Source organism: Gorilla gorilla, chromosome 1 (genome assembly GCF_029281585.2).
Source record: "Gorilla gorilla gorilla isolate KB3781 chromosome 1, NHGRI_mGorGor1-v2.1_pri, whole genome shotgun sequence".
Lineage (NCBI taxonomy): Eukaryota > Metazoa > Chordata > Mammalia > Primates > Hominidae > Gorilla > Gorilla gorilla.
In genome coordinates, this window is record NC_073224.2 from 148,263,826 (window position 1) to 148,291,517 (window position 27,692).

The 27,692-nt window shown below is 40.4% G+C and overlaps 1 protein-coding gene across 2 annotated transcripts in view; it reads left to right on the forward strand.

Moving 5' to 3' along the window:
• The window catches only part of TGFBR3 (transforming growth factor beta receptor 3), a 205,999-nt gene extending 179,072 nt beyond the window's left edge, over positions 1 to 26,927 (forward strand). For both annotated transcript variants that reach the window (XM_004026122.5, XM_004026123.5), the window contains exons 15-17: positions 9,118 to 9,159; positions 11,505 to 11,612; positions 23,427 to 26,927. In XM_004026122.5, coding sequence (XP_004026171.3) covers positions 9,118 to 9,159; positions 11,505 to 11,612; positions 23,427 to 23,545 — 269 coding nt within the window. In that variant the 3' untranslated portion in view covers positions 23,546 to 26,927. The remainder of the gene's footprint in view (positions 1 to 9,117; positions 9,160 to 11,504; positions 11,613 to 23,426) is intronic.
• The last annotated feature ends 765 nt before the right edge of the window (positions 26,928 to 27,692 follow it).

A 27,692-nucleotide genomic window follows, 5' to 3' on the forward strand; every position in this document is an offset into this window, starting at 1 on the left:
ACTGCTCTTAGCTTTCTCTGCTAACTGGCTGTGGGACATTGGAGAACCCCCCTACCACCAGCTCTTTGGGTTTCATTTTCTCTATCTGGAAAGGAGAGGTTTGGACTGGGTGGCTTCCAAAAGGTCCTTTCAGTTGTAGTACTCAACTATGCTGTCTGAAGAAGCAAAGTAATCTTTAATTCATTTTCCTGGCCGTCCTAAAGTTGGTGTGAAGTGTACATGAGATGTTCTCGGCAACATTTTTGTTGTTGTTTGTTTTACTTTTATTGATTGGTTTTCAACCATTTGAAAGTTATAATAGACCCAGTCTTTATATAAATGGATGGTCCAAATAGTTCCTTTTTATTGGGTTCAGGAGAAAGAAATAAGAATATAAATTGTGTTGCAGAGTAATCACAATTGGGCAGCAGCTGGCTCCGTTTTGTACTATGAAAGTGGTTTTGTTACCAGAAAGGAGTCCCAATTCAGACCCCAATAGAGGGTTCTTAGATTTCACCCAAGAAAGAATTTGGGGATGAGTCCACAGAGTAAAGTGAAAGCAAGTTTATTAGAGACGTAAAGAAACAGAAGAATGGCTACTCCATACACAGAGCAGCCCCAGAGGCTGCTGGTTGCTATTTTTATGGTTATTTGTTGATCATATGCTAAACAAGGGGTGGGTAATTCATGAGCTGTCCTAGAAAGGGGCAGGCAATTCCCGGAACTAGGGTTCCTCCCCTTTTTAGACCATATAGGGTAATCTCTAGGCTTTGCTATGACATTTGTCAACTGTCATGGTGCTGGTGAGAGTGTCTTTTAGCATGCTAATGTATTATACTTAGTGTATAATGAGCAGTGAGGACAACCAGAGGTCACTGTCATTGCCATCTTGGTTTTGGTGGTTTTTGGCCAGTTTCGGCCGGCTTCTTTACTGCATCCTGCTTTATCAGTGGGGTCTTTATGACCTGTATCTTGTGACCTTCTCTCTCATCCTGTGACTGAGAATGCCTAAACTCCTGGGAATGCAGCCCAATAGGCCTCGGCCTCATTTTACCCAGCCCTATTCAAGGTAGAGTCGCTCTGGTTCAAATGTCTCTGATAATTTAACAATAAGAGCAGCTACCTCGGATTCCATCTGTTACTAGTAACTATTTTGAGAGAGGTAATTCTGCTAGTAATTGAAGGCAGCGGCTTGCTTTTTCCCATGCCAGACAATAATTAGGCATTAATATTGCCGCAGTATAACTTCCAGGAATTCATCCATTCTTCTTTTGAGCCTGGTGACATTTTTCTAAGTAATTTCTCTTGCAAATTAGGTAATTACTTTTATTTAAACTTAGTATAATTGTACTGAAAGTTCAATGTTTTCTTGTATAAAAGTTCAAGAGGAAAGTTTTACCAAATATCAAAGCAATTTTATGAGATTTGCTAATTGAGACTAGATTTTAGTTGAGAAGCATGTGGGTGAAGAAAGTTTATTACTTAGGTTTGTTAAATTAATTGAGGCGGTTAAACTGTAGGCCAGCTTCCCAGGGGCTGTATGCAAATTCGCTTTCTAACTTTGCGCTTACTGGGGTAAGTTTTCTGACAGGTTTCAGCTGTGTGTGACTCCTCTCACCTTTTATTTTCTTTTGACTCTAAATCATTTATCCTCAATGCAGACCATTGGAGTCTGTGCTTTCTGCCTCAAGGTGAATTGGAATAGTCATTTGAAAAGAGACCGTGGGCTGGGCGCAGTGGCTCACGCCTGTAATCCCAGCACTTTGGGAGGCCGAGGCGAGTGGATCACAAGGTCAGGAGTTCAAGACCAGCCTGGCCAACATGGTGAAACCCTGTCTCTACCTAAAAAAAAAAACAAAAAAATTAGCCAGGCGTCGTGGCACACGCCTGTAATCCCAGCTACTCTTTAGGCTGAGGCAGAGAATTGCCTAAACCTGGGAGGCAGAGGTTGCAGTGAGCCAAGATCGCGCCACTGTACTCCAGCCTGGGGGACAGAGCAAAACTCTGTCTCAAAAAAAAAAAAGAAAAGAAAAGAGACTGTGACCATTTGCCTAATTGCATTGGTTTATTTGAATAATAACAGGTCACGAGTGTCCTTCCTGCCAGACAGCTTTATGTCTCTTTATTGTAGAATCTGTGACTTTTTGGGTAAAAATTTCCTAACCAATGGGACGCTTCACTGTGCTTTTACTACACAGGTGCTCTTTGAAGGCCATGCCAAAACTCCAGCTCTCTCTGGTCATTTGGTTCATCTTATTTTTCAACACTTGGATTTTCTGGGACAGCAGATAAAGGCTCTGGTTGGCAACTTCACAGCCAGGCAGAGAGCTGCTCTGTGGCCACCACTGCCAGTAGCATTGACATACTTTAATGTTTCTTCTGTGGACAGGAAAGTGGCAATCAAGACTATAAAAATGTTTCTGGATTCCTCCTCTGGGCCACTGTTTTTAATGGAACCTTCCTGAGCACATCTTTGCCACTTTTGATCTCTAAGTCCCTTGGGAATCAGTGTTGGGTTAGCATTCTTTTACCATTTAAATTTTTAACAATGGATGAAAGTTTAAAGCTGATGGTGATGATAGTGATGGAGATGAGGATGATGATCTAACATTTGTTGAGCATTTACTTTGTGCAAGGCTCTGTGCTAAATGCTTTATGTGGACTATTATATTTTATCCTCATAGCACCTCTGTATAGAGATAACTTGGCCAGGGCACACAACATATAAATGGTGGATCTGGGATTCAAATTCAGGCACTGTGATTCCAGAGCCTGTGCTCTTAAACCCTATGCCTTATTCCAGATGGAGGTTGATTCTAGTTTTTACTGAAAACTAGAATCATGTGCATCTATGTCTTCACACCCCTCTTCCTGCCCCACTTCTCCCTTTTCTTTCTTTCTTTCTTTTTTTTTTGAGACAAAGTCTCACTGTGTCGCCCAGACTGGAGTGCAGTGGCGCAATCTCAGCTCACTGCAACCTCCACCTCCCGGGTTCAAGCACTTCTCCTGCCTCAGCCTCCCAAGTAGCTAGGATTACAGGCACCTGCCACCACACCCAGCTAATTCTTGTATTTTTAGTAGAGATGGGGTTTCACCATGTTGCCCAGGCTGGTCTCGAACTCCTGACCTCAGATGATCCACCCACCTCGGCCTCCCAAAGTGCTGGGATTATAGGCATGAGCCACCGCGCCTGGCTCTCTTCTCCCTTTTCATACCATATCACATTAGTATTCAAGGTAACACCCCAAATACCCTAATGATTATGAACTAAAAGGAAGATGAAGGATTTTAGGGAAAATGTCTGTTCACCCAAAGGATTAAGATGTTGGGAAATGTGTAACCCGTTTAGCAGAGTATTAAAGTTCAGGAGAAGTTCTGTGATTTTCAGTAGTAACTCAGAAAGCCCAGAGAACATAAATAGTTTATGCATATTATGGTTTATGACAAAACATTTAAAATAGTTGAGGTGGTGCCATCCTACCCTATTTTCTGAAATTTTGAAGTATAGGCATATTAGTGCTGTTTGCCTTGGATTCTGTGACCGCTTTTTACAGCATTTGAGAACACTTGGGCTTATACAGTAAAAATGATTACACCATGTCGGTGATGATTTTTTTTAAATTGTGAAAGAGAGGAGTAACCATTTCTCTGAAACAGTGCACATACACAGAAGAGCATGGATGTGGATGTCAGGAGCAATAAATATCATTCCAAAATTTGCCGTGATTTACATACCTATAGATGTGTTTAATTCTTAGCAAGTTAAATGTTTGAGATACTGAATTTTCTCCGTATTTTCACCACCTAACTTTAAAAAATAAAAATGCCTGCATATCTTGGATACTCAGTAAATGTTAATTTCCTCCCCTTCCTCTCAACCTCTCAGCAAACTAGAGGTTTTTTGGGAAGGGAGGGTTGAGGAAGGGAAAGTTGTGAATGTCAGTTGGAAGTTGATCCAAGAGAGGCATTACTTTTTGGAACACATTTGATCTTTCCAGAATAAAAATACTCTAAAGGACGAGCCAGGTTTTGTCCTCAAGCTGAGGTCGAGGTGAGGGGAAACTGAGGGGAAAGATGGTAGAAATGCTTAATTGACAGACCAGGGCATTCAGTCTCTATCCAAGAAGGGAAGGAGGGATATCATAGAGATTTTTTTTTTTTAACATCGTGTATTTTACATTATTTATTTATTTATTTTTGAGAAGGAGTTTCACTCTGTCACCCAGGCTGGAGTGCAGTGGCGCAATCTCGGCTCACTGCAACCTCCGCCTCCCGGGTTCAAGTGATTCTCCTGCCTCAGCCTCCCAAGTAGCTGGGATTATAGGTGCCTGCCACCACGCCCAGCTAATTTTTGTATTTTTAATAGATACAGGGTTTCACCATGTTGGCCAGGCTTGTCTCAAACTCCTGACCTCAGGTGATCTGCCTGCATCGGCTTCCCAAAGTGCTGGGATTACAGGCCTGAGCCACCGCTCCTGGCCAGTATTTTACATTTTAAAACCTTTTTATTTTGAAAAATTTCAAATATATACAAAAATAGAATAAGTCTCAACAATTGCCAATTTATGGTGAATCTTGTTTTATCACTTTCTGTCATCCACTGGATTGTTTTGAAGGAAACCCAGACATTTAATTTAATTTCATCCATACATATTCCAGTATGTACCTCTAAAAGTTAAGAACCATCAGAAGATCTCAAGCAGGAAACTGATGATTAGGTCATTTTATTTTATTTTATTTTATTTTATTTTATTTTATTTTATTTTATTTTATTTTATTTTCTGTATTTTTAGTAGAGACGGGGTTTCACAGTGTTAGCCAGGATGGTCTTGATCTGCTGACCTTGTGATCCGCCCGTCTCGGCCTCCCAAAGTGCTGGGATTACAGGTGTGAGCCACCGCGCCCAGCGATTAGGTCATTTAGGAAGGCTACTCTGAAAATGGTGTGAAGGTTGCATTGCTGGGGAAAGTACTCAAGAATAAAATATACGTGATATTTGTGGTTATTTATTCAAAAAAATATGGTAGGTATATAGTGGACAAATTATCTTGTCTTTAAGGCCTTTACAGCCTAGTGCAAAGTTTCTCAATCTCAGTACAATCAGTGTTTGGGCTGGAATACCCTTTGTAGTTGGGGGGCTGCCTGTGTGTTACAGGATGTTAAGCAGCGTCCCTGGTCTCTACCCACTACGTGCTAGTAGCAACACCCTCCCACCACCAGCCCAGTTGTAACCATTCAAAATGTCTCTAGACGTTTCCAAATGTCCCCTGGAATAAAAATCACCCACCACGTGAGACACACTGGTCTAGTGGCAGGATACAGATAAGTGAACAAGTAATTGCAATGAATATCATAAATATTGAAAGAATCCAGAAAAAGGGTTCAGTTACAGTGACGTTAAGTTAGTAAAAACTCTGTCTTAAATGGGGCCTGCACAAAGACCTCCTGAGTCTCCAGGAGGAATCTTCCTCTTCCCATTCTTCTCTTTGCCAAATGCCAGTAGATGTGGGTACCAGTTGGACGTCTTGTTTCACTGTGGGCCCACTCCGTCCTATGGTGCCTAGTACCAAATTGAGCACTAAAGGCCAAAAGCTGTGGTCAGTTACTCATGCATAACCCCAGAAATATCCCGTTTATGAAAACCATGCTGAACAATCTGAAGAGGGGAATTTTGGTTCTAGAGGTAGACCAAAATTTGCTCAGCGTATATGAAAAGATTTAATTCAGAACGTTGATTATAGTTTGTCCTTTCTGTAAAGAAATCTTTATTGTTACAGTTCTCTTTACAGCAATAGCTAAGATTCCTTTCTTATAATCTTAATCTTATCCTTAAACCAAAAGTAAATATTGTTACGTCCACTCTTTTCCTCTCAGCATGCCAACTCGATGATAGGGTTCCGGTGGAGATCAAGCCATTTTAGTTATACTCAGGGGTTCTTAGGGATTCGGGAAGAGAAAAGTTCGAGGATAGAATTCTTTAACCTCAGTTCTGCAGCCTCTGCTTGTTATTGCTTGTGCTCAGAAATCACGAAGAGACTTCACCCAGGGGAAATGAACAACAACTGTTTCTGTTTAGCTCTGTGAGAAGGCTCCTATTTGGGGTGGGGGTAAAGGATTAGATCATAACAGAAATCCATTAAGAATTTTAAAACAATGCCATCCATCACACAGGCCTTACTATAAAACTTAAACTCTTACATGGGAGGTCTCCTTAGGAGAGAGTCATAATTTTTCAACCGCTTGGGGATTCTGAGTGAGAAAGTTTAACCATGGGTGGTTGATTGGATGGAATTATTCCCAGAAGTGTGTATATTTCTTACATGATGCATCTTGTAGCAACCTTTAAATGCCTTTGAACTTAGTTCAGGGAATCAAATACTACGTCTTGAAAGGAGAAGTTTGTGGCTAGATACTCTTCCTTCATAGAGTTCTTGGGAGTTTAAAATGAGACAATATAAGTGAAGGCCGAAGGCTTTTTGTCTATTGCAAAACACCCTACAAATGTACAAATGTAAGGCATCATTGTTGTTATTGGTGCCAATGAGGCTGATGGGACCCAGCTCCCAGGGTAGTGCATTCTGTAGTTAGCATAATTAGTGTGTATTCTGCATACTGAATTAGATTTTCTTAAAAACATACAATCATTTTTATTTTCTTAGTAATTGTATTTAAGTATACTTTTGCATATATCCTCATTCCAGGGCCACTATGTTGCACAACTCCAGGGGGCACCATTCAATTGTGGTGGCTCTGATTCATCCAGTAGCATTCCTTCCCCTAGAGCCAGACATTGATAACTCATGTGGCCAGAATGTTGACCCACCCATCGGAGATGGTTAATCCTGAGAATTTACAATTCTGTTTTCTTTTACCCTGTCTAGCTTCTTTATTTTTATAGACATCAATTCAGATGCTGCTTGTTTGGGTCACATTTTCCCAAGTTCTTTTTGCTTCCCTGTGAATTCAGACATAAGGTGTGTGTTCCTTCTGTGGTGAATGAAAATGGAGATGAAAAGAGAGGTGCTAAACATGTATCACTTTTAAACTCCAAAGAGTAGGGTCAAGGTCTGTAGCAGGACTCAGCACACTTTTTCTGTAAGGGACCAGATAGTGATTATTTTTTATTTGTGGCTCGTACAATCCCTGTCTCAACAACTCAACGCTGCTGTTACAGCATGAAAGCAGCCATAGACAGTATGTAAATGAGCATAGCTGCATCCATATAAAACTTCATTTATGGAGTCAATTTGAATTTCATATAATTTTCACGTCATGAAATATCCTTTTTTGATTTTTAAAAAATCATTTCAAAATATAAAATTCATTCTTAGCTCATGGGCCATACAAAAAAGGTAGTGGACCATAATATCTCAACCGCTGGTCTCAGCCTCACTGCTGAGGATAATGAGTAGCTGTGCACAAATAGTTACTTCATCAGTGCTTCCCCAGCTAGGGACAGAGCTACGCTCACCAGTCATTTAGCCTGCTAGGCAGAACTCTGGAATTCTGATTCAACTTCTGCCCTGATGCTTTCCAGCTGTGACCTTGGGCTCTAGTCACACGATATCAGAGTCTCAGGCTGCTCATTTCCAAAACAGTGATACAAAATTTTTTTCTGCCTTCTTCATGGCACTGGTGCAAACTGCATATGAACATCTTCATAGTCTGATTGCTGGTTTCCTCTGTGGCCTCCATTTGCAAAAAGTACATTAACATTTTAATCATCCTTCACCAAACATTTCTGGAAGACCTATTCTATGCCAGTCTGAGCCCTTGGGGATATACAGATGACTGAGAACTAGACCTTGCCCTCACGGCAAAAAAAAAAAAAAAAAAAAGAGAGAGCAAAAGAAAGAGAAAAAGAGAGAGAGAACTAGGAGGTATTGTGGCCCAAGTGTAACAGAGGAGGGATGGAATGAGCAAGGGTGGGAGAGACTAGCTCTACGGGGATGGAGATGGAGCAGTGGGAGACTCAGCAAAGGTCCCCCAGAGAAAATGCCAACAAAGCAGGTCTGGGGAGGAGGGTGTCTTGGGATGGCTTGCAAAGCATGATGACACAGAGCAGCATAGAGAATTTGGGAAGCTTAAATTACTAAGTATGGGGAGCCCACCATGGGTGAAGGACTCCATCAGGAAAGGACGCTGGAGAGAGAGGATAGAGAAGGGAGGGAGAACTTTGTGTGCCATGTTAAAGAGTGTGGATTTTTTTCCCTATAAAGGAAGGAGAATCATCAAGGGGTTTAGTCAGGGTTATAACATGATCAGCTCTGGGCTCTAGAATATTCACTCTGGGGGCAAATGTGGAGGAGGAAATAATTGGGGGGAGGGTAGTGGTGGAGATAAGGGGGCCTCTGTGATAATCCTGATGAGCAATGAAGGGGAGTTAAACTATAGGATAATAGCACTAAGGATAGGAGAACAAAGATACTTTTACAAAATGTGTATATTAAATTAAAAGAATATTTTGAAGGCTGGGCGCAGTGGCTCGTGCCTATAATCCCTCGGCCTTTGGGAGGTCGAGGCAGATGGATGGATTGCTTGAGCCCATGAGTTAGAGACCAGCCAGGGCAACGTGGTGAAATCCTGTCTTTACAAGAAATATAAAAATTAGCTGGTGTGGTGGCACATGCTTGTAGTTCCAGCTACTCGGGAGGCTAAAATGGAAGGATTGCCTGGGAGGCGGAGGCTGCAGTGAGCTGAGGGCGCCACTGCCCTCCAGCCTGAGCAACAAAGTGAGACCCTCAAAAAATATATATATATATTTTGAAAGCAGAATAATATTAGACTACACTGGAAAAGCATGGTGCTTAAAGGTATTGAATTTTTTGTAAGTAAATAAAAAGATATACACAAACACACACACAAATTGTCAGACCCAAATTCCCTAAGTTTAGGTGTTTGCCTTCAAATTTTCTTCAAATTGGAGAGCCTGTGCAACTGATTGTCAACAAAATGCAATGCTTAAAATTTCTGGGTAACTCATTATAGTTTTGATATCTAAAGAGGATCATTGACAGAGCTTTCTCAAAGTATTTATTAACAAATGGAAAAGTGTCAGTTTCTGCTGAGACTTTGATGACCCTTTGCTTAAATCTTGGTTCTCCATAGAATACATTGTGATTTATGTTTTTGTTTCAGAAAAAGGTCCAAGCATGAAGGAACCAAATCCAATTTCTCCACGTAAGTCTTTATGCAACTATTTCGAAACAAAACCTCCTGGGCTTTCCTAAGAATGAGTTGGTTAGTGAACATTTGCCAAACTTTGAGTTTTGATAAGGAGACTTCTGCTCTCATTCTCCCTTCCCCCTTCCCCTTTCCCCTTTTTGCTCATATTTTTTCCTTTCCTCTGTCCTTTGTTTATCCCTGCTTTCTTTTTCCCTTTCACCTTTACCACTTTAAAATATTAATTTGTTGATCCATTGGCATGTGTGGCTTGAATGGGAAGGTAGTAATTTATTTAGAGAGATAAGTTAATGACTTGCATGCTTATGTCTGTTCTAACCTGCAAGAATTCACATACAGCCATGGAAGTGGTTTGCTTTAAGTCTTATCAACAATATTTATCTGCTCAGAGGCGTAATGCTAAGGGAACTCATTGCTATACTTTCAAGACAATCCGTAGTGCAAGGGCTGGGGGCACCAGGAAGAGCATGTAAGAATGAAAGAGAAAGCAACACCAATTGCTACAGAATAAGGACTTGGAAATTGTCTAGGCCAATTTCATTATTTTATGCAGAAGAAAATGCTGACCCAGAAATATTCCTGCCTCATTGGCATTGAGGCAGGACTTCAACCTGGACTTCCCAGCTGTCCACCCAGAGCTCTTCTAGATAATGTTTTGTGAGGAGAATTTGTGAATCTGTGCTTTTTTTCCTTTCCTAAGATTCCCAGGATTAGTCTCCATGGCTGATTCACTACATTTAACAATCAGTCTGGAAAGTTCCTTTCACAAAGCACTTCATAAACCATTGTCTTAAGTGGATTTTTTTTTAAATTATGGAACAATATGAACTCAAAGAGAGGCACATATGGACACATATCTATCTTTGGAGATTTAGAATAGTTTCATTAAAAACTTGTAATCATGTTCAATTTTTGCATCTGTGGGTATGAAAAGGCAAATCATCTTCTAATATCAGTTATAAGGACTAGATTAAATAGGTTGATGGCTCGGTTCAACTTCACCTCCAGGGAGCTCTTCCCACCTCTTTCTCCATCTAGTGGATCTTCATCCGTTTTACAAACTCAGGTGTTGACCCCCTGACTTCAGCAGGTGACTAAAGCTATCCGCATTTTTCAGAAGTTAAATGAACACACCAAAGAGCACAGGTCTAGAAGAGTGGGGACCAGAACTTGGGAGTTTGGATCCTTCCAGACTCGTTCCACCACAGCATACTTTCCCCGAGCCTTTGGAGTGCTGGGCTGCCCAAAGGTCACAGGAGTGTATGGCAGTCTTCAATGTAAAAAAAATAGCTTTCTTTACACTGAAGTGACTTGAAAGGCAGGGATTTAATCTATGTAGAGATCACTGGAGTTGCTTCTGACTGGAGCAGAAAGTAGAAATAATATGATAATAGTGGGGAGATCCTGTATTTCCCACTTATATTCAAAACCCAGAGACCTTAGAAATTGTATTCTACCTAAAACTCCTCTCCCTTGGAAACCAATTTTAACTTTTTATAAGTGACTCAAAGAAGGTAGTTCTCTTAAATGAAAGGAAATGTTCTATTTCTGGGGCCTGGAATTAATTTCAAATATAAAAACCTTTGCCAAATGGAGAAACAATTGGTTCTATTTATATGTTTTGCTGACCATAAAACTGACATCACTCCCCACTGGGAAGTATTTCCGTTCCCCTTATAGAAAGATCATGGTTGGAAAAGTGTTAAAAAGTAGGTTGTTTTAAATGACACAATATGAAGCTGTTAAGATTAAGAGTTTAATATGAGGAGATCGGTGAAATGTTATAATCCACAGGAATAGTTTATTTTTGTTCTATATTCTCCTTTCTTTCTGTTATCTTTCATACTTGTAAATGTTCACAAAAATATGTGTTTAAAGTATTCTAAGGTGTGTGTTTTCTGTGCAGTGTGTCATTTTTGGAGGTGTTCAGTGAATAAGCAGCAATAAGCCAGATTTTGATCATGGAAGTTCACTTTATTTTCCAAAGCATCTTAACCTGTGAATTTTCAAGCTACCCTCCATTCAAATAGTAGGTCCTCAGAGTGAGACAATGAGATGACAGACAAGATTTTACAGAGTTTGCAAATCTGATTTTTTAGTTAGTTTATTGATCAAAATAAATTGCAAACTGAGAATACTTTGGAAACCTGATAATTTCATTTATCCTTTGAAAAAAATTTGCAAGTTACAAAATACAGTGTATTTTATTGGAATCTTCATCGCATTCTCGGATTTTATTAGTGCTCAACCTTTATGACAGTGCTTGTGAAACAAATATAAAATTGCAATGTATGATGCAGACTAACCAAAAAGTTGTGTGTATCGGTTTCTCTCCTTTATAGCAATTTTCCATGGTCTGGACACCCTAACCGTGATGGGCATTGCGTTTGCAGCCTTTGTGATCGGAGCACTCCTGACGGGGGCCTTGTGGTACATCTATTCTCACACAGGTTAGTGTGACTGTTGAGTATGAGTTGGTGAACAGCTTGTGTTCCTGCCACACAATAGACACTCAGTGTTTTGTTGGATGAAATAACGAATGAAAGAGAAAGTTCATTCCTACTATTTTTACATTTACATATTTGGTATAAATTGGGTTTTATAAAAGTATAATTTGCCATAAACAGTGGAAAGAAAAGGAATGTTTAAACTGTTTGTGCTAATTGCGATTGTGATGTTGGTGAAATTTAGCTGCTAATAAAGCTACTTTGTTGTTAGAGTTTAAAGTTAATGCAGACAACGTACAGAAATACAAACCATTCCGTCAAAACCAAACACTTAAGGATAGGCATATACATGAGAGGAAGTGAAAAAGAAAGCCAAGATTTTATTACCACACCTGCCAAGGTATTGAGCACTGTCCATCAGAGTCCTTAATCAATGACTTAAACCAGATTTTCTCAACCTTTTTTTAACCCATGCTATCTCTTCTTTGATAAAACATAAAATTTTCATGTTTTTCTATAAAGTTAAATTTTCTAAATAGATTTCCATGAACTGAAAAAAAAAAAAGTGATGAAACAGAGCACTTCATTTTCAAGCTATTATCCCTCAATCTTCAAAATTCAGATGTGCTCCTCCCTACCAATCCCAAGGTTGAAACTTACTAGCCTGATGAGAGAACCTGTTCTGACCCCAATACAGAATGCAGGCCAGCAAAGGGAGCCTTTAGTGCAATGGAGAAAGAACAAATGGATTGCCCTGCTATTGATTCTTTCTTAGTTTCCTTACAACTATGGGCAGGAGTGACATGCATTTTGCAGCATTCTGGAGAACTAGAATGTATAAAATCGGTCTTGTTCTTGTTTGTTCTTGGATCCTTGTAGTTTTACACTGTGAACCTAGGTAAACTGTGCTAGATTGATCCGTCAGAGGCAAGTGGCAGGCCCAGCTTCTCTGTTTAGAATTTCATTAATTGTCCATTAAACCAATGAATGCCATGATCTTTGGCTTCCCCTTCGGCCAAGCTGAAAGGATGGCTGATTTAAAGAGGAAGGAAGTACTGAAGGATATTTTGGAGAGTCATATCTTTACCCTCTTGATTGCTAGACAAAACGTCAAGCTGTTGAGAATAAAAGCATGACACAGTGATCCTCTGATAGTTAAAAGTGTCAGATTCAAATCAGAATTTTCACTTTAAATACTACATCTCCTGCCTGAGGTATTTTAGATTATGCCAGAAGGAGAGGAATGGACTCTTTCATGCCTAGCATGGGACATTCACCCAAAAGGCAACCTCTTGGCAAAAATGTAGAAGACTTGAATAGAGAGACTTTGAGTCCTCAAATGCTTGTTCCTAGTCAGGATACTTTGAGTGAAGTATGTTTACGTGAAAGATTAAAAAATGACTTCTCATAATCCTAGCATTTTGGGAGGCAGGGGCAGGAGGATCGCTTGAGCCCAGGAGTTCAAGACCAGCCTGGGCAACATAGTGAAACCATGTCTCTACAAAAAAACACAAAAACTAGCGTGGCGTGGTGGTGTGCACCTCTTGTCCCAGCTGGCTGAGGTGGGGATCGCTTGAACCTGGGAGGTTGAGGCTGAAGTGAGCTGTGATGGTGCCACTGCACTCCAGCCTGGGCGACAGAGAGAGAAGTTGTCTCAAAATAAATAAGACTCCAGTGTCATGATTCTGAGTATTATATAACCATCTGTGAATCAGTTTAGGAGGATTCTCCCTCATGAGCAGTTTATAAAAGGACCAGAAAGACAGAATTTAGCAGAGCAGCATTTAAAGTAAGTAATTTTGTCGCAGGAATACTGACATGTTCAGATCTCAAGCTAACAGTTCTTTGCAACTTTTCCAACCTCCTGCCTGGCTGAGAGGTTCTAGGGCTGTTGGCAGCCTGTGTTGGCTGTTGGGAATGAGTTTGAAAGTCCTCCAAGAAGACTGGGTCACCCACAGATGTTTACCATGTGCCTGCTCAGCCACTGACTGGCCTTGGGCACACAGCTGCACTCTCATAGCTAATCTTGGGCCAGGAAGCCAGGTCCAGGAAGAATATAGGGCAACCAGATAATACTCACTACTGGAACACACCCCACTGAAATCCCCCCAGTAATCCAGACTGTTACCCACAGCCAAGCACACAAACCTGATAAAAAGCAAAGCTTGGTGGTATGGCATGTATTCATCCTCATTGAATTTGGAAGTCTGTTGTTACTGATCCTTTTTCCCTCAAGCCAGAGACTTCAGGAGGGCCTTTCAAGTACTGTTAATGTAGAAATAGGTTTGTAAGTAAATTTAAGAAAAATGAAACCAAAGACCTCCCTCCTGTGATGCTTTCCAGCAAAATGAATTACACTGATTCAGAAGGTAAAAGGTTTATAGACACTGTCATTTGGGCTTAAAATCCATTGGCATGACTTATGAGACAGCTTCAAAATTACTTTTTATTAAAAACTGTAGCCTCTGGTTCATTTTATAGATTGCTCTTGAGGAATACCAGCATCATACAAGCATGAAGAAGACTCACTTCAGGACCACATGATAGTTCTTTTCCAGAACCCCTTCAGTTTGTTACCTGGGTCAGCTAGCAGCAATTTAGATTAATAAGGAAGATTATAATGCAGTGGGCAATGGGGAGAGCTAGGATACAAATACTGGCTCAGTCCGTTCAATTTCAACAGTAATTGAAGCTGTGGAACTCACAGATCGTATATGCTGTATTTGGGGGTTCAGATAGCATCTGCCTCTGTGTGAAAAACAATCCTTAATTTGAATAACTTTCCCTTTGTTTACGCTTTCCATTCCATGTGCAGCACAGAGCACAAAACCAAGTCACAAATTTGGATTGTGGATATCTACTTACATACCTGGAATGTGTGTTACTCTACAAAGACTGGGTTCCCACTTTATCATATGACAACTCTGGGCACAATAAGAGATATTCCCTTAAGGCTGGATTAATTCTGTTTGGAAAACTCCATTCCTAAAACTTACATTCTCTCCTAAGATGCTATAGAGAGGAGGGGTGCTTGGGGGCTGAAATGGTGCTGGAACCATAGAATGTTCATGCTCCTAGGAACCCTACCTAGTTCAGGGGTCCCTAACTTCTAGTCCATGAAGGTCCCTAAAGTCACATGCAAAATCTTATCTGTTTTTTTCTTGAAGGGAGGAACAAATGCTTTTATTTTTATTTTCTAGTAAAACTTTTTAGCTTCATCAAAGTAGTACATGCAAATAGTTTAAAGGTTGAAATAATCCTACAAGACTCGTTATGAAAAAAAATCACACCCCTACTGTCCTTACCTTCTTTTCTCACTCCCCAGAGCATTATTTTTGGCGCTTAGCTCATCCTTTTGGACGTTAATCCATACTTCTAAATAACCTGAGTATATTGCTGCTTTTTGACTTTGCAGGTTTACACCTTTGCTCTAGACCTCCTGTTATGGAAAACGTCCCCTTCCCCCACCATCCTCTTAATAGAAATATACTGACATTTTGGTTAGAGCAGCATTTACTGTTTACATTATTATGACTACCTAAATGCTAATCACAGTTAACTCATGTAGTATAATATCCTGCATGACTTTTAATTTTCCCTAGAATTAATTATTATCTTTCCCCACCCTACCCCATTAGCTTAATTTTCTTTTCTTTTTTTTCTTTTTTTTTTTTTTGAGACGGAGTCTCGCTCTGTCACCCGGGCTGGAGTGCAATGGCGCAATCTTGGCTCACTGCAAGCTCCACCTCTCAGGTTCCTGCCATTCTCCTGCCTCAGTCATCAGCTTAATTTTCTATGTATTTATCATTAATTCTTCTGCTGACCCTGCCAGCTGTCTCAATCTCCTCTTAATACATTGAGACATATGGAATGTTCTACTGATTCCTTTTCTTCAGCTCTTTCCTGGAGCCTCTGACCTGCTCCTGTCTGAACCGGTTCCCTCCATTTCTGGACACTACTGTCTTCCTATGATCTTCTTCGCTACCATTCTGTGCATTCCCTTCACTTCTCTTTTGAGTTGTGGATGTCCTGTGTCGTGTATCTCCTGCCTTTCTTCTTGCTGGTAAAGCGTACAGAGGACGCAAATGTTTTTCACACCTTACATGTCTGAAAATATCCTCATTTAACAGAAACACCTGGTAGACAGTTTGGCAAGATATAGAATGTTAGATTATAGACACTTTTTCCTTCGGACTTTTGAAAGCCCTCCTCATTGTCTTCTAGCTCTGAGGATTGCTGTTGAGAAGTTCAGAGCTGTGCAGATTCCTGATCCCTTTTGTATATAACCTGTTTTTTCTTTCTGGAAGGAATTTTACAATGATATCTCTTGAGTTAGGTGTATGTTTATACATTATGCTGGTCACTAATTGGGCCCTTTCAGTTTAGAAACTCATATCTTTCAGTACTGAGATTTTTAAGAATGATTTATTTTTTTCTCACCCCCTTTTTTCTGTTTTCTCTCATTTTAGAAATCATTTTATTTGGAAGTTGAACCTCTTGTCCTTTAATTTTCCTTTCTTTTCTGTTTTCCATCTGTCTGCTTTCTTTATTTTCTGGGAGATTGTCTCATCTTTATCTTTCAGTTTTCTACTGAGTTTTTAATACTGGCTTCAAATTTTTTAATTCCAATAACTTTTTTAATTCTAATAACTTTTTTCCTGTGAATTTCTTTTCTTTTAAAAAAGTTCTATTCTTGTTTCATGGGTGCAGTATCATCTGAGAATATTAATATAGGATTATTTAAGAATGAGGAAAAAAAAAGAATGAGGAAATTCTAAGCTGTGGGTGGGACGTATTGATTGTGAACTTCTTTAAGATGATCTGACTGAGCCATTTTATTGATGAATCCCTGATACCTCATCATTGGATCTTTCCTCTTTAGCTCTTCAGGCTTCCATAAAATATGTTTTTCTGCCTCCTGCTTGAAAGGTATAGGACTGGCTGTTGAAAGACCTTTATAATGGGCACTGATTAAAATAAACTGACATGGCAACAAATTATATTTGGCAAATAGACACCGGAAAGCAAATATCCAGACTTCCCGGCCAGGGTATAGTCCTGGCACTTTTCCCGAATGCAAATAGTGAAGCGCATGGCAAATTCTGCAGGAGACAAATTTGTTACAAAGTAGGACTGGAACCCTACTTTCTTGATTCAGAGTTTCACTGTTGCTAGATGAGGCAAGGCCATCTGGCTTTATCTCCTTTTAGGCTGAGCAAAAGAAGCCCAGGTGAGCCAAAATGCGTATTAATATATGTTTGCTGAATCCCCCCTTTTGAATGTGGTACTCTTGCCCTCAAATGTGCCTGGTGTTGATCATTTCTGGAACCTTCAGTTTCCTCCTCTTAAGAGAGTAAACTTCCCGTCTTCTTCCTGGATTAGGAAGGGCAGATCTCAGCCCAGTGGAGTGAGGGAGGAAATTTAGAGAACTATTCTGCTTCTCATAGTTCAGCCAACCCCTCTTGCTTATAGCCATATGTTGAAGGGAGGTTTCCAGAGGTGCCTGATGACACCATTCCCTGAGTTTTTTAAGGGTTCGGTGACATAAATTGCTTGTTTCTCAGTTTTTCCCACTGTTGGCTTAGGTTTCGGCTCTCTTGAGTCTGCCAAGTCAGTTGCTACTCACCCATTTCCTCACCAGCTTCCAATATTTTATTGCTGTTATCTTTACTTTTGTTATCTTTGTTTTCATGTGTTTATGCCTTTAAAAGTCCATTTACTGTCATTCTGGTAAGATTTGGGAAAGGAATGCAAGTCAATGCCTTTAAATGCACTATCTCTATGCAAAGTCGTACCCTTGCTTTTCTTTCTTTCTTTTTTTTTTTTTTTTTATCAGTTTCTTAAAGGGAGTCCTTGGAAAATTACTAGTCTGCATCAGCATTTCCTTTTTACATAGCGAGAAAACTGAGCCCAGAGAACTGATGTGACCAGCTCAAAGTTACCCAGGCACAGCGGCCAGGACTGAAGGCTTGCCTTCTTGATTCAGAGTTCACTCTTTTCTTCCTGTTGTGTTATTACAAATTCAAAGGTCACGTAGCCATAATCTTTTTATCTTCCTTCTGCTTATCAGATAATAAACATTAATTAACATGTGTTTTGGTTTTTCTTTTTGCCTCTGTTTAGTGTCAGCTAAATTTTTTTGGTTTGTTCACTCATGTATTCGTTCTTTCACTTAACTTATTCAACGGATTTTTTAAGCTATTGTTAAATGCCGACGCTATTCTAGGCACTGGTAAAATAGCCATGAGCAACACAAAGTCCTTGCTGTCGTGGAGTTCCCATATATTCAGAGGAAGAGAATAAACAAACAGACTGATTATAAGCAGATTGGGTCAGGCAGAAACCCAGCTACAGGCACACATGCCAACCTTTAGGAAAGCAATGACCTGATGAACTGTGTCAGAAAAATGGAGAACTGACAAGGGAAGTCTCACTGGAGAAAGAAGAAGTGTTTCTAATCTGAAGAATTAAGTTTTGTATTAACCTTTCATGGAAACTGAGGGGAGGGTAAGAAGAAGGGGGAAGGGTATGAATGGCCAGATGCTCCGGGAGGTGCTTTGTTTTTTGAGAGAAAAAGACACACCAATAGACACCAGGAAAGCCGAAGGCATTCATCTTAACCTCTGTGTTTAATGGTTTTATAAAATAATGATATGGGCATTTGAGTGAAAAGAGAGTGGAGCCTGCCTTCTTTACAGTCACATTGGGGTTTCCATCTGTTCCAGCTGCATCTGTATGATCCCTGGGACTTGGTCTCTTGCCTCCTACCTTATCACACCTTAGTCTGTCTTCTTGCTGTTTCTCTTTTCATCGGGCTACACTTGGGAACCTGGAGAAACCTCAGGCCTCTGAACACATTGGCACCTCCAGAGCTACTTCTAGTGAAAATCTCTTACCTGACTTGGGTGGACTTTTGGGTATGCGCTTGACTTTTGCTTTAAGAACACATGGTGTGTTCCATGGAGGGTTGTTGAAAACTGCCTGATGAGTTGGGACGGGCACACCTAATTCAAAACTTCAGCATTTTATTATGCTCTGTGAAACAGTGTTCCTTACACGCTTAGATTTTTTTCTGCTTACACATCAGAGCAGCCTTAAAGTTGAAAAAGCTTTTTTTACGCATTTCTTGTTTTAAGTACGCTCACCCTAATAACCCTGTGAAGTAGTGATTATCTCTGTGTTGACTAAAGGGAAACACAACTAATACACCTACTAAGGTAGCAAGTCTAGCCATTGAACAAACCAGAGCTTCAAGTCCAGTTTCTGACTCAGGGTTGTAGCGATAGCTGTGGAGGACAGCCTTCCTCCTCCACCTGATTTCTCTTTCCCTCTTGCTTTTCTTCTTCTTCTTAGTTATTATCAGATTTTGCATCCTATTCAGGGGCCACAAAGGCAGGGAAGATACCACAGTAAACCAAAGTCCATATACAAACAGGTTGGCCACACTGCAGGAATATAGAAAGAAAGTAGTAGGCAGGACATTGTGAAAAACTTTAATTCTTGATATAGTCTTTTCCCCGTGACTTCTAACAACATCTAACTCACCCCTCCTGGAGAATTTTGCTGCAAAAGAAGAGTCTTTTGTGTGGAGGCTGGGGAGGAGTGAAATTTGAAAATGATAAAAAGTGATTGAAGACTTCTCTAAATTAAAGGTAGTATCGTTCACTCTGCTTAAAGAGTGAGCTTGTGAATTAATTACAGTTAGGAGATCAAGAAACTGAGACATTAATTGATACAAAATTGCATCCAACACGTAGACCTAGAAGAAAATATCTTTATTTTCTTTCTAGCATCAAGGAATATTAAATCTAAAGTGTCCCCAGGTATATGGTTTTCAATCCTGTGCTTAAATATCTCCTGAGAAGGAGATTCCATAAATTCCCTCTATAACTAACCAATCCTCATAATCAGCAAGTTCTTTTCTATCTGATCTAAATCCCTAGTCCTGCCATTTAAACTCATTTCCTCATGTTCTGCCCTCCAGGGAGATAAAGAACAGCTGTCTGCTCCTATTTGTAATAATCCTCATGGAGAGTATTTGCAATAGTCTCCTTTGGCCTAAATACCAAGCTTGCCCTCACCTTTCTTTTTAACTCTTCTCTTGTTTCCCCACAGAGTCCTCCCATGCTATTCACATCTTTCTTGAATAGTTTCTTCCCCAGGACCTGCCATGGTGAAAGAGTTAGAAATAAGAATACAGTTGTAATATAGACACCAAAGAGGTAGCAGGAAGTCAGATCTGGACAACTCCATGCCATGCTAAAGAAATAAAACATTCTCCATTAAGAAATGTTTTTTGTTTGTTTGTTTTTGCTTCTTTTTTTCTTTTTCCCCCTCATAGAGACAGGGTCTCTCTATGTTGCCCAGGTTGGAGTGCAGAGGCTCTTCACAGGTGAGATCATAGCTCACTGCAGTCTCTAACTCCTGGCCTCAGGAGATCCTCCCCCTTCAGCCTCCTAAGTAGCTGGCACTGTAAGTGACTGCACCTGGCTTTGTTTTTCTATTTCTTGAGGCATCTCTGGCAGTATCTAGGCCCAGCCATAGGCTAACTGTGAGATGGGTGGAATTAATCCTTAGTGTCCTTATCCTCAGTGTACTCTCCTCCTCCAGAGTATGTCAGGCACCAAATTCCTCTCTCCCCTGCTCACTCTCCCTCCTCTCAAATCTCTGTTCCCTCAATGTGGTTTGATATTTTAGGAGGAAAGCAGGAAGACTGAGTACATTTCCTCTGCTGGCCAAGTCTGATATTTATTTATGAGCAAGGCGCCCTCCTTGAATTTCTTAGATGTGTTAATTGGGCCTAGTCTGCTTAGCCACGAGGTCCTCCCTGCCCATCTCCTTTAGGAGCAGCCTTGTTATACTTGTCACCCAAGGGATGTTTTAGAGAAAGTTGGTGCTCCACGAAATCAGAGACCACTGCAGTGGAGAGCAGACAGCCAAAGACCCATCTCAGAAAACCCAGGGGTCTCTGTTGGCCCATTAAGTAGAAGCATCTGTACATTCAACTTTCTTCCTCATGGTGAATTTTTCTGTAGCATCACTTCCATTTGACAGTGAAAAAACTTTTTCTTAATTCTGTCAAAAGGTAAGCGTTATTTTTAAAACATGGTTATATTGAGAAACCTTGCATCTTACATGTGAAAATAGCCACAGAACTGGAAAGGATAGTCTGAAGAGGGGACTTTCAATATTTCCCAGCAGATTCTCAGACAGAGACTCACCTTGGCCCATTATTGGATCAAAGTCAATATAATATTAGGTTAACTTGACTTATCCAGCTGGTGAGATGCATCCTGCAGTCTTGAGTGTGGAGGCTTCTTTGTTTTGTTTGGGGTTTTGTTTTGAAGTGTTTTGCATTACCAGAACAAGAGTTCCCAAAACTCGGGAAGTTGAAAGGTCTCTTTAATGGGCACTGATGAAAATAAACTGACATGGCAACAAATTATATTTGGCAAATAGACATCGGAAAGCAGATATTCAGGCTTCCTGGGCAGGGCATAGTCCTGGCGCTTTTCCTGAATGTGAATAATCAAGCACAGGGCAGATCCTGGAGGAGCACACTTGCTCCCTATTGCTTGATGAAGCAAGGCCTTCTCTTTTACCTGCTGTTGGGCTGAGCAAACAAAGCCCAGGTGAGCCAAAAAAGAAAAAGATGGAGTTGGCCTCCTGCTTTTCAGATGTATCCTTATTTAAATAGGAAAAAATATTTTTAAAATGTGGTTCATGCATAGCCACATTAGTCCTTCTGATTGATTATGTGAGGATCCAGCTGGGTATGGACCAACATGTGGTTTGTAAGGGAGTCAAATTCTTAAAGTATATCTAGAGTTGTTTGGGTCTCTGGAGGTTGTTTTTGTTTTGACCTCAGAATAGTTAAGAGATTTGATTCCCTTCTAGAAATAAAGCTCCTACTCTGGGGAAAGTGAATTTTTGGCAGAAAGTTATTGCCATGGAGGCTAATTTCCCCAGCCTTAATTATACACACATGAAGAGTAGAGGGCAGTGCTGGGGAGGGTCCAAAACATAGGTTTCCAAAAAAGTCAAAAGCAGTGTTTCAGCCGGGCATGGTGGCTCACGCCTGTAATCCCAGCACTATGGAACGCCAAGGTGGGCCGATCACGAGGTCAGGAGATCGATACCATCCTGGCTAACACAGTGAAATCGTGTCTCTACTAAAAATACAAAAAATTAGCCAGGCATGGTGGCACATGCCTGTAGTCCCAGGTACTCGGGAGGCTGAGACAGGAGAATTGCTTGAACCCGGGGGGTGGAGGTTGCAGTGAGCCAAGATCATGCCACTGCAGTCCAGCCTAGGGGACAGAGCGAGACTCCGTCTCAAAAAAAAAAAAAAAAAAAAAAAGCAGTGTTTCTCCGCTTCTCAGGAATATTGACCCCAGTCCCCTATCCATCCCGCCAATCCCAAAAGAAAAGATAATTAGAGGAAGTACAACAAGGGCCAAACTTACAACAAGCACATAAATACTTTGAGGTTGATGCAAAAGTGTGTATAGCTGTGTGGTTCATGAAAGGGGTGACAGAAAAAGCTGTAACCAGACCCAGGGACATGAGCCAGTTCTACATTTTGCAGAACTGCTTTTTTCACAGAGGCTTTTGAGGGGCCCCAGAAAGAGAATGGAAGTAATGGGGCCAAGTTCCTGCACTGGAGGGCAGGGCCTTTCCTCGAGTGTTTTGTTTTAATGAAGCAGCTGGGAGGGTTGCTTATCTCCGGCTGATAGATGTGTATTTCAGCATGACAGGAAAGAGGAGGTTCATTCATAAACAGGCCTGGCCCTCTGGGGTTTCCCACATTGAAGGAGGGGATGCTGCTTACAAGAAGTTTATGAAGTTTATGCTCTGACTTTTCAAAGTAAATGCAGTGTTTTTTATTGGAGAGCCCTGATCGCTTTTCCCTACCTAGAGCCATTTTTTGAGGGTTGCACTGAGGCCGGTTTTGCCGAAGAGAAGACTAACTCTAGGGCCTTTTGCACTGGTAAATGCAAACCATGTGTGTGACTTGAGGTTTCCTTCCTCTCCAAAGCACTGCACATTTGGCACGATGAATGGCTTTAGCTAAAATGCAGTGGGGTGTGTAATGAAAAGTGGGATGCTTAAAGTGTTAGGAGATACTCACACTGCACCCCACAGGGAACCTCGGTGGGGAAGAGAGGCCATTCGCTGGCAACTGCAGTCCCCATGTGCAAACAGCTAAACCCCTTCCCCAAAAGGTTTTTCCAATAGCAGCTATCCCCCACCCCGGTTTCTCAGGTAATTTATCTGTTTGGCACACAAGGCTCTCTCTACTGTAGCTAGGACAAAGTCTGTATTTCACTCCTGTTTTTAACAAGTGCATTCACAACAAGGCTCCCAAACTTCCAGGGTTCTCTTAACTACAATTTAAAGGTCACACCCTCCAAATCCTACAGTGTATTTATGAGAGAAGATGGACAGTGTTTCCTGAATACAGGTGCTGGTCAGTTGCCAGCTCACACAGACCAAGTGGTGGTGATTTCATCAAAGGTTGTGGACCCTGAAATTCAGGGACTTTGTCATCAACTCTCAGAGGTCTTAGCCACTAGAGCTGCCTGTCAGTCAGCTGTCTTCTTTTTCCCATTCATGATGCTTTAAAAATAAAACAACAAATAGCAAAACCTTATTTTAGAAGGTATTCCAGCCATCTAGGACCTAGTCTAGTTGCTTCTGCCCTGGTTGAGAAAAATATCGGTTAAAATGGCAAATGCGGAATAAATGATCTTTTCAGGAATGCACATACATAATATGCGTCTTTCTCTGACTCTGCCTTTTCTTTATTAACTGCAGGGGAGACAGCAGGAAGGCAGCAAGTCCCCACCTCCCCGCCAGCCTCGGAAAACAGCAGTGCTGCCCACAGCATCGGCAGCACGCAGAGCACGCCTTGCTCCAGCAGCAGCACGGCCTAGCCCAACCCAGCCCAGCCCAGCCCAGCTCAGCTCAGCTACTGCCAAGGGCAGGACCAATGGCTGAGCCTCGTGTCCAGACTCAGAGGGCTGGATTTTGGTTCCCTTGTAAAGACAGAGTGAATTTCAGTATAAAGATCACCCATTGTATTCACCCCACACCCAGGGCTAGTATAAACATGACCCTGGGCTTCTGTACCACACTAGAATTCATGTGAGAAAGCTAAAATGGTGGTCTTCTCCACCAGCCCCTCACAGGCTTGGGGGTTTTCAATGTGAAACACATGCCAGTTTTTAAAATGCTGCTTTGTCCAGGTGAGAACATCCATAATTTGGGGCCCTGAGTTTTACCCAGACTCAAGGAGTTGGTAAAGGGTTAATAGCCAGGTAGTAGAACCAGTGAGGAGATGCGGCCAAAGATTCTTTATATCTGAACCAAGATGTAAAACAAGAAATGCTTTGAGGCTTTCTAAGCGATCCTCCTGTCTAATTTGCACCTTCGTCTGGATGCACACTTCTGACCTTGCTGCCACAACCTGTGGGGTCTGATGTGTCCCTTGATGGGTGCTGCCCTCAGGGACTGCACCCTGACAAGTGTTAAGGCAACATTCCTTTCTTGTGCCCTGGGCCAAAACCAATGCCGATGACCTTATCAGCTTCCTGTTTCTTCCCATACTTGCATACACCACTGCAAAATGTCTTAATGCAAATTTTGTATTTCTTACAGGCCTACAGAAATTGAAAATGACCAAAATCAGGAACCACAGATTTGTGCCCATTCCTAATATTTTGTTCTGACAAATTAATGTATAATTTGAGGTGAAATTCAGTTATAAAGTCAAGGACGAATTTGCACAGTGATATATTTCTATGTGTATGCAAGTACAAGTATATAATATGTCACCTGGCACATTCATTTTCTCAGTTGAAGAAGAGAAAATCTGAAAATGTCCTTATGCTTTTAGAGTTGCAACTTAAGTATATTTGGTAGGGTGAGCGTTTCCACTCAAAATATGTCAACTTAAAAAAAAATAGGCCCTTTCATAAAAACCAAACTCTAGCAAGATGCAAATGCATGGCAAATCCTGTCGGTCTCCAGTTGGTTATCTGAATAGTGTCACCAATTCCACCAAGACAGTGCTGAGATTGGAAAAGGGCACTCATTTGGATTGCCTTACTTCTCTTGCCTTAAATATATCCCATATATTTAATATGTCAAAAAGGGCTTGAGGTGAATTTCATTAAATGGAATAATATGATGCCACTTTGCAGCTAAAATAAGCTCAGTGATACCTCCTTGTTAAAAAAAAAAAAAAAAAAAAAAGAATGCCAGAGGGGAATTATCATGCTAAATTATTTTACTGCTGAAGATAGCTTCATTGCAAATTATTCTTTTTCCAGAATTTCCCCCAAACAACTTAGAATTCCATAAATAGAACAAGATAGATTCTACCCCCAAAATATTCATAAGCAAATCCCACTGCCCTTAAAATAAGGAAGTTATGCCTGGTTGTCTGTGAATGGAACCTCAGTAGGTAATCCTGATGAAGCTTAAAACCTTAGGGCAGTGTCTACATGGGAAACAAGTATGTGGAAATTGACAATCATTTTTACCAAATCGTTGAGTAATAATATGACTTACCTGATAGATATACACATTCAATAAGGAACATTTTTTTTTTTCAATAAGGAACATTTTAACCAAAACAGATTACTTCAGGGCTGAGATTTCCAGGCTATCTACATTGATCTACTGAAAAATTTCCAGATTTCCATATACAAACGAAGAAGACATGAGTTTAGAGAATTTTTTTCCTTTAATTTTTTTTTAACAGAAGGGTATCAGAGTGGAGGACCTAGATTACGCTACCTGTGTTTGAAAATATTGCGCTTTGCCTAACCTTCGGTGGAATGTATTGTTTCAGCATATTCTATGTATAAAAAAGTTTAAAGATGTCTTCAAAGAAGACTAGAGTCTTTAAGTCACTTATAGCTATATTTTACTACAAAATTTGTGTATAAAGATATATTTAAGTGTTTTAGATAAATTTAAGTTACTCCATATGAAATGTTTAATTTCAGCTACTGTGAATTCTTTCGATCAGTCCTTTGCTTTTTTAAAAAATCTTTTCCATCGTGTTAAAAAGAAAATTAGCTATTAGGAGATATTAAAAGATGGATGTCTTAGAAGGACAGGGTTAAAACCTTCTGTAATATATTTAAATATATATTTTTAAGAGAGATGCTACATTGCCAATGATTTTATAAATAATTTAAAATTAATTTACAAATTTATAGATGCAAACCAAAAGATCTTTTTAAAAGAGAGAGAGGAAAAAAATCACCTTTTATTTGTTTGGGTCTCATTGTCAGAATTATTATTCAGGTCAAGAAATCTGTGTCAATAAAACCTAATCTCATATTGGAGAGTGAATGTCGTTAAGTATTTCTGAAATGTTTCTAAAAAATGAACATGAAAAAAATAAGGTATTTTCTCCCTAGCTTCTCATTACAGTATTTCTAATTGCTTCACACTTTACAGTTTTAATACAAAGTACAAGCTCTACTTTTATAATGTGTACTACAAGTTTCTTTAAAAGTATTGTTGTATTTCAGCTGAACTCTTGTATCTGCCGTCTGTTGCTATTTCTGCAGGCTACACCCTTAATTTGCAGAGGCCATTTTGTTGTTTGTTTGATGCTGAAGCTGTTGTTAAAATGCCCCAAACTCCAAGGCAGATTGTCTGTATAATACGCTATAGCTTTTCACCATGTGGTGTTTACCAGCTGTTACTCTGTATTTTAAAAAGCCAGAGATTTCTTCTGTCTAAACTGTTTCTATAGCATTTTCTAAACAAAAAAATGGTTTTTTTCTTTGCCTTGTAATAAGATTGTAAATCCATTTCCTGCTTGTGTTCTTAGTGGGCATGATTGTGAGTGTGTGTGGGGTGCTCACACGCGTGCCAGTCTTTTTGTACTGTAACTACCTCATGGTTTGAATGATGATTGTACTGCTGGTTGTGTTAACAGAGCACATTTTGTTGGGTGAGTCCTATGTGATTTTTTTCATGTTTGTTTTATCTGGGGGTTGTTCATGAAACTGACAGATGTTTTTCTAAAAAGGACTATTATCAGTTTCCAAATACAATACTTCTCTCTTCTGGTTTTTCCTGAATGAGCCTGATTTTGTTGCTGGTTTTCATCATCTATGAGGGTAAAAAGAGTACCCTTAAAATCCCTGTGGCCAGTCTGAACACCCCTGTTGTATTCTTTTCTCTGTTCAGTGTGTCAGCTATTTTGTGAAGATGCTTAGGTGTATAGTTTTGATAACCACAGTTTTAAATCTTTTATCTGTGCATAATAAAAAGATATATATCAATTATTAATATGTGTCTTGTTATCATTAAATTCTACCCTCAGGCTCATGTAACTTTTTTCACTGTGACTTTCTCCTGAATGGATCGTCTGCTCTGTGTTGATGAGGAAGTGGGAGGAGAAAGGCTAAGAGGTCCAGAGCAGAGGGAAGGGCGGAAGGACTAGAAGAAGAGTGCAGCAGGAGCTGTCGCTCTTCTCAGAAAAACATGGCAGGAGACTTGGAAGTGGGTGTCTCACCCTGGAAACCATTCCTGGGCCTTCTGTCAATCTCCCAGAGTCAAAGAAAGAAACATAATATACATTTAAGGTCTACTATTTTCAGCCCCTTCAAATACCCCATTGCTGCTTCCAGCATTCCGTATCTCCATATGGTACCACCGTCTTCCAGTTGTCCAAGCCAGAAACCTGGGAATCTTAACTACAGCCTCTTTGGCTCCCCTCTTCCCAAATCAATAAGTCCGAGTGTTATTCTACCTCTAAAATGTCTCTTTCTTCAAACCACTGACTTATTCCTACTCTGACTGTTGTTACACACTGCTCAAGAGCCATTGTCTCTTGAGTCACTGCAGCAGCCTCCCAACTGGTATGCCAACTTTCCATTTTGCTCCCTTCAATTCTTTCTCCACCATGCAGCCAAAGTAATCCTAAAAAGACTCCATTTTGAGGCCTTTAAGTAATTGCCCCATTTGCCTTCAGGATAAAGTTCAGATTCCTAAGCATGGTTCCGAGGAGGCTAATCTGCCTGCTTTCCCAGCTACTTCTCTCACCTCTCCGGA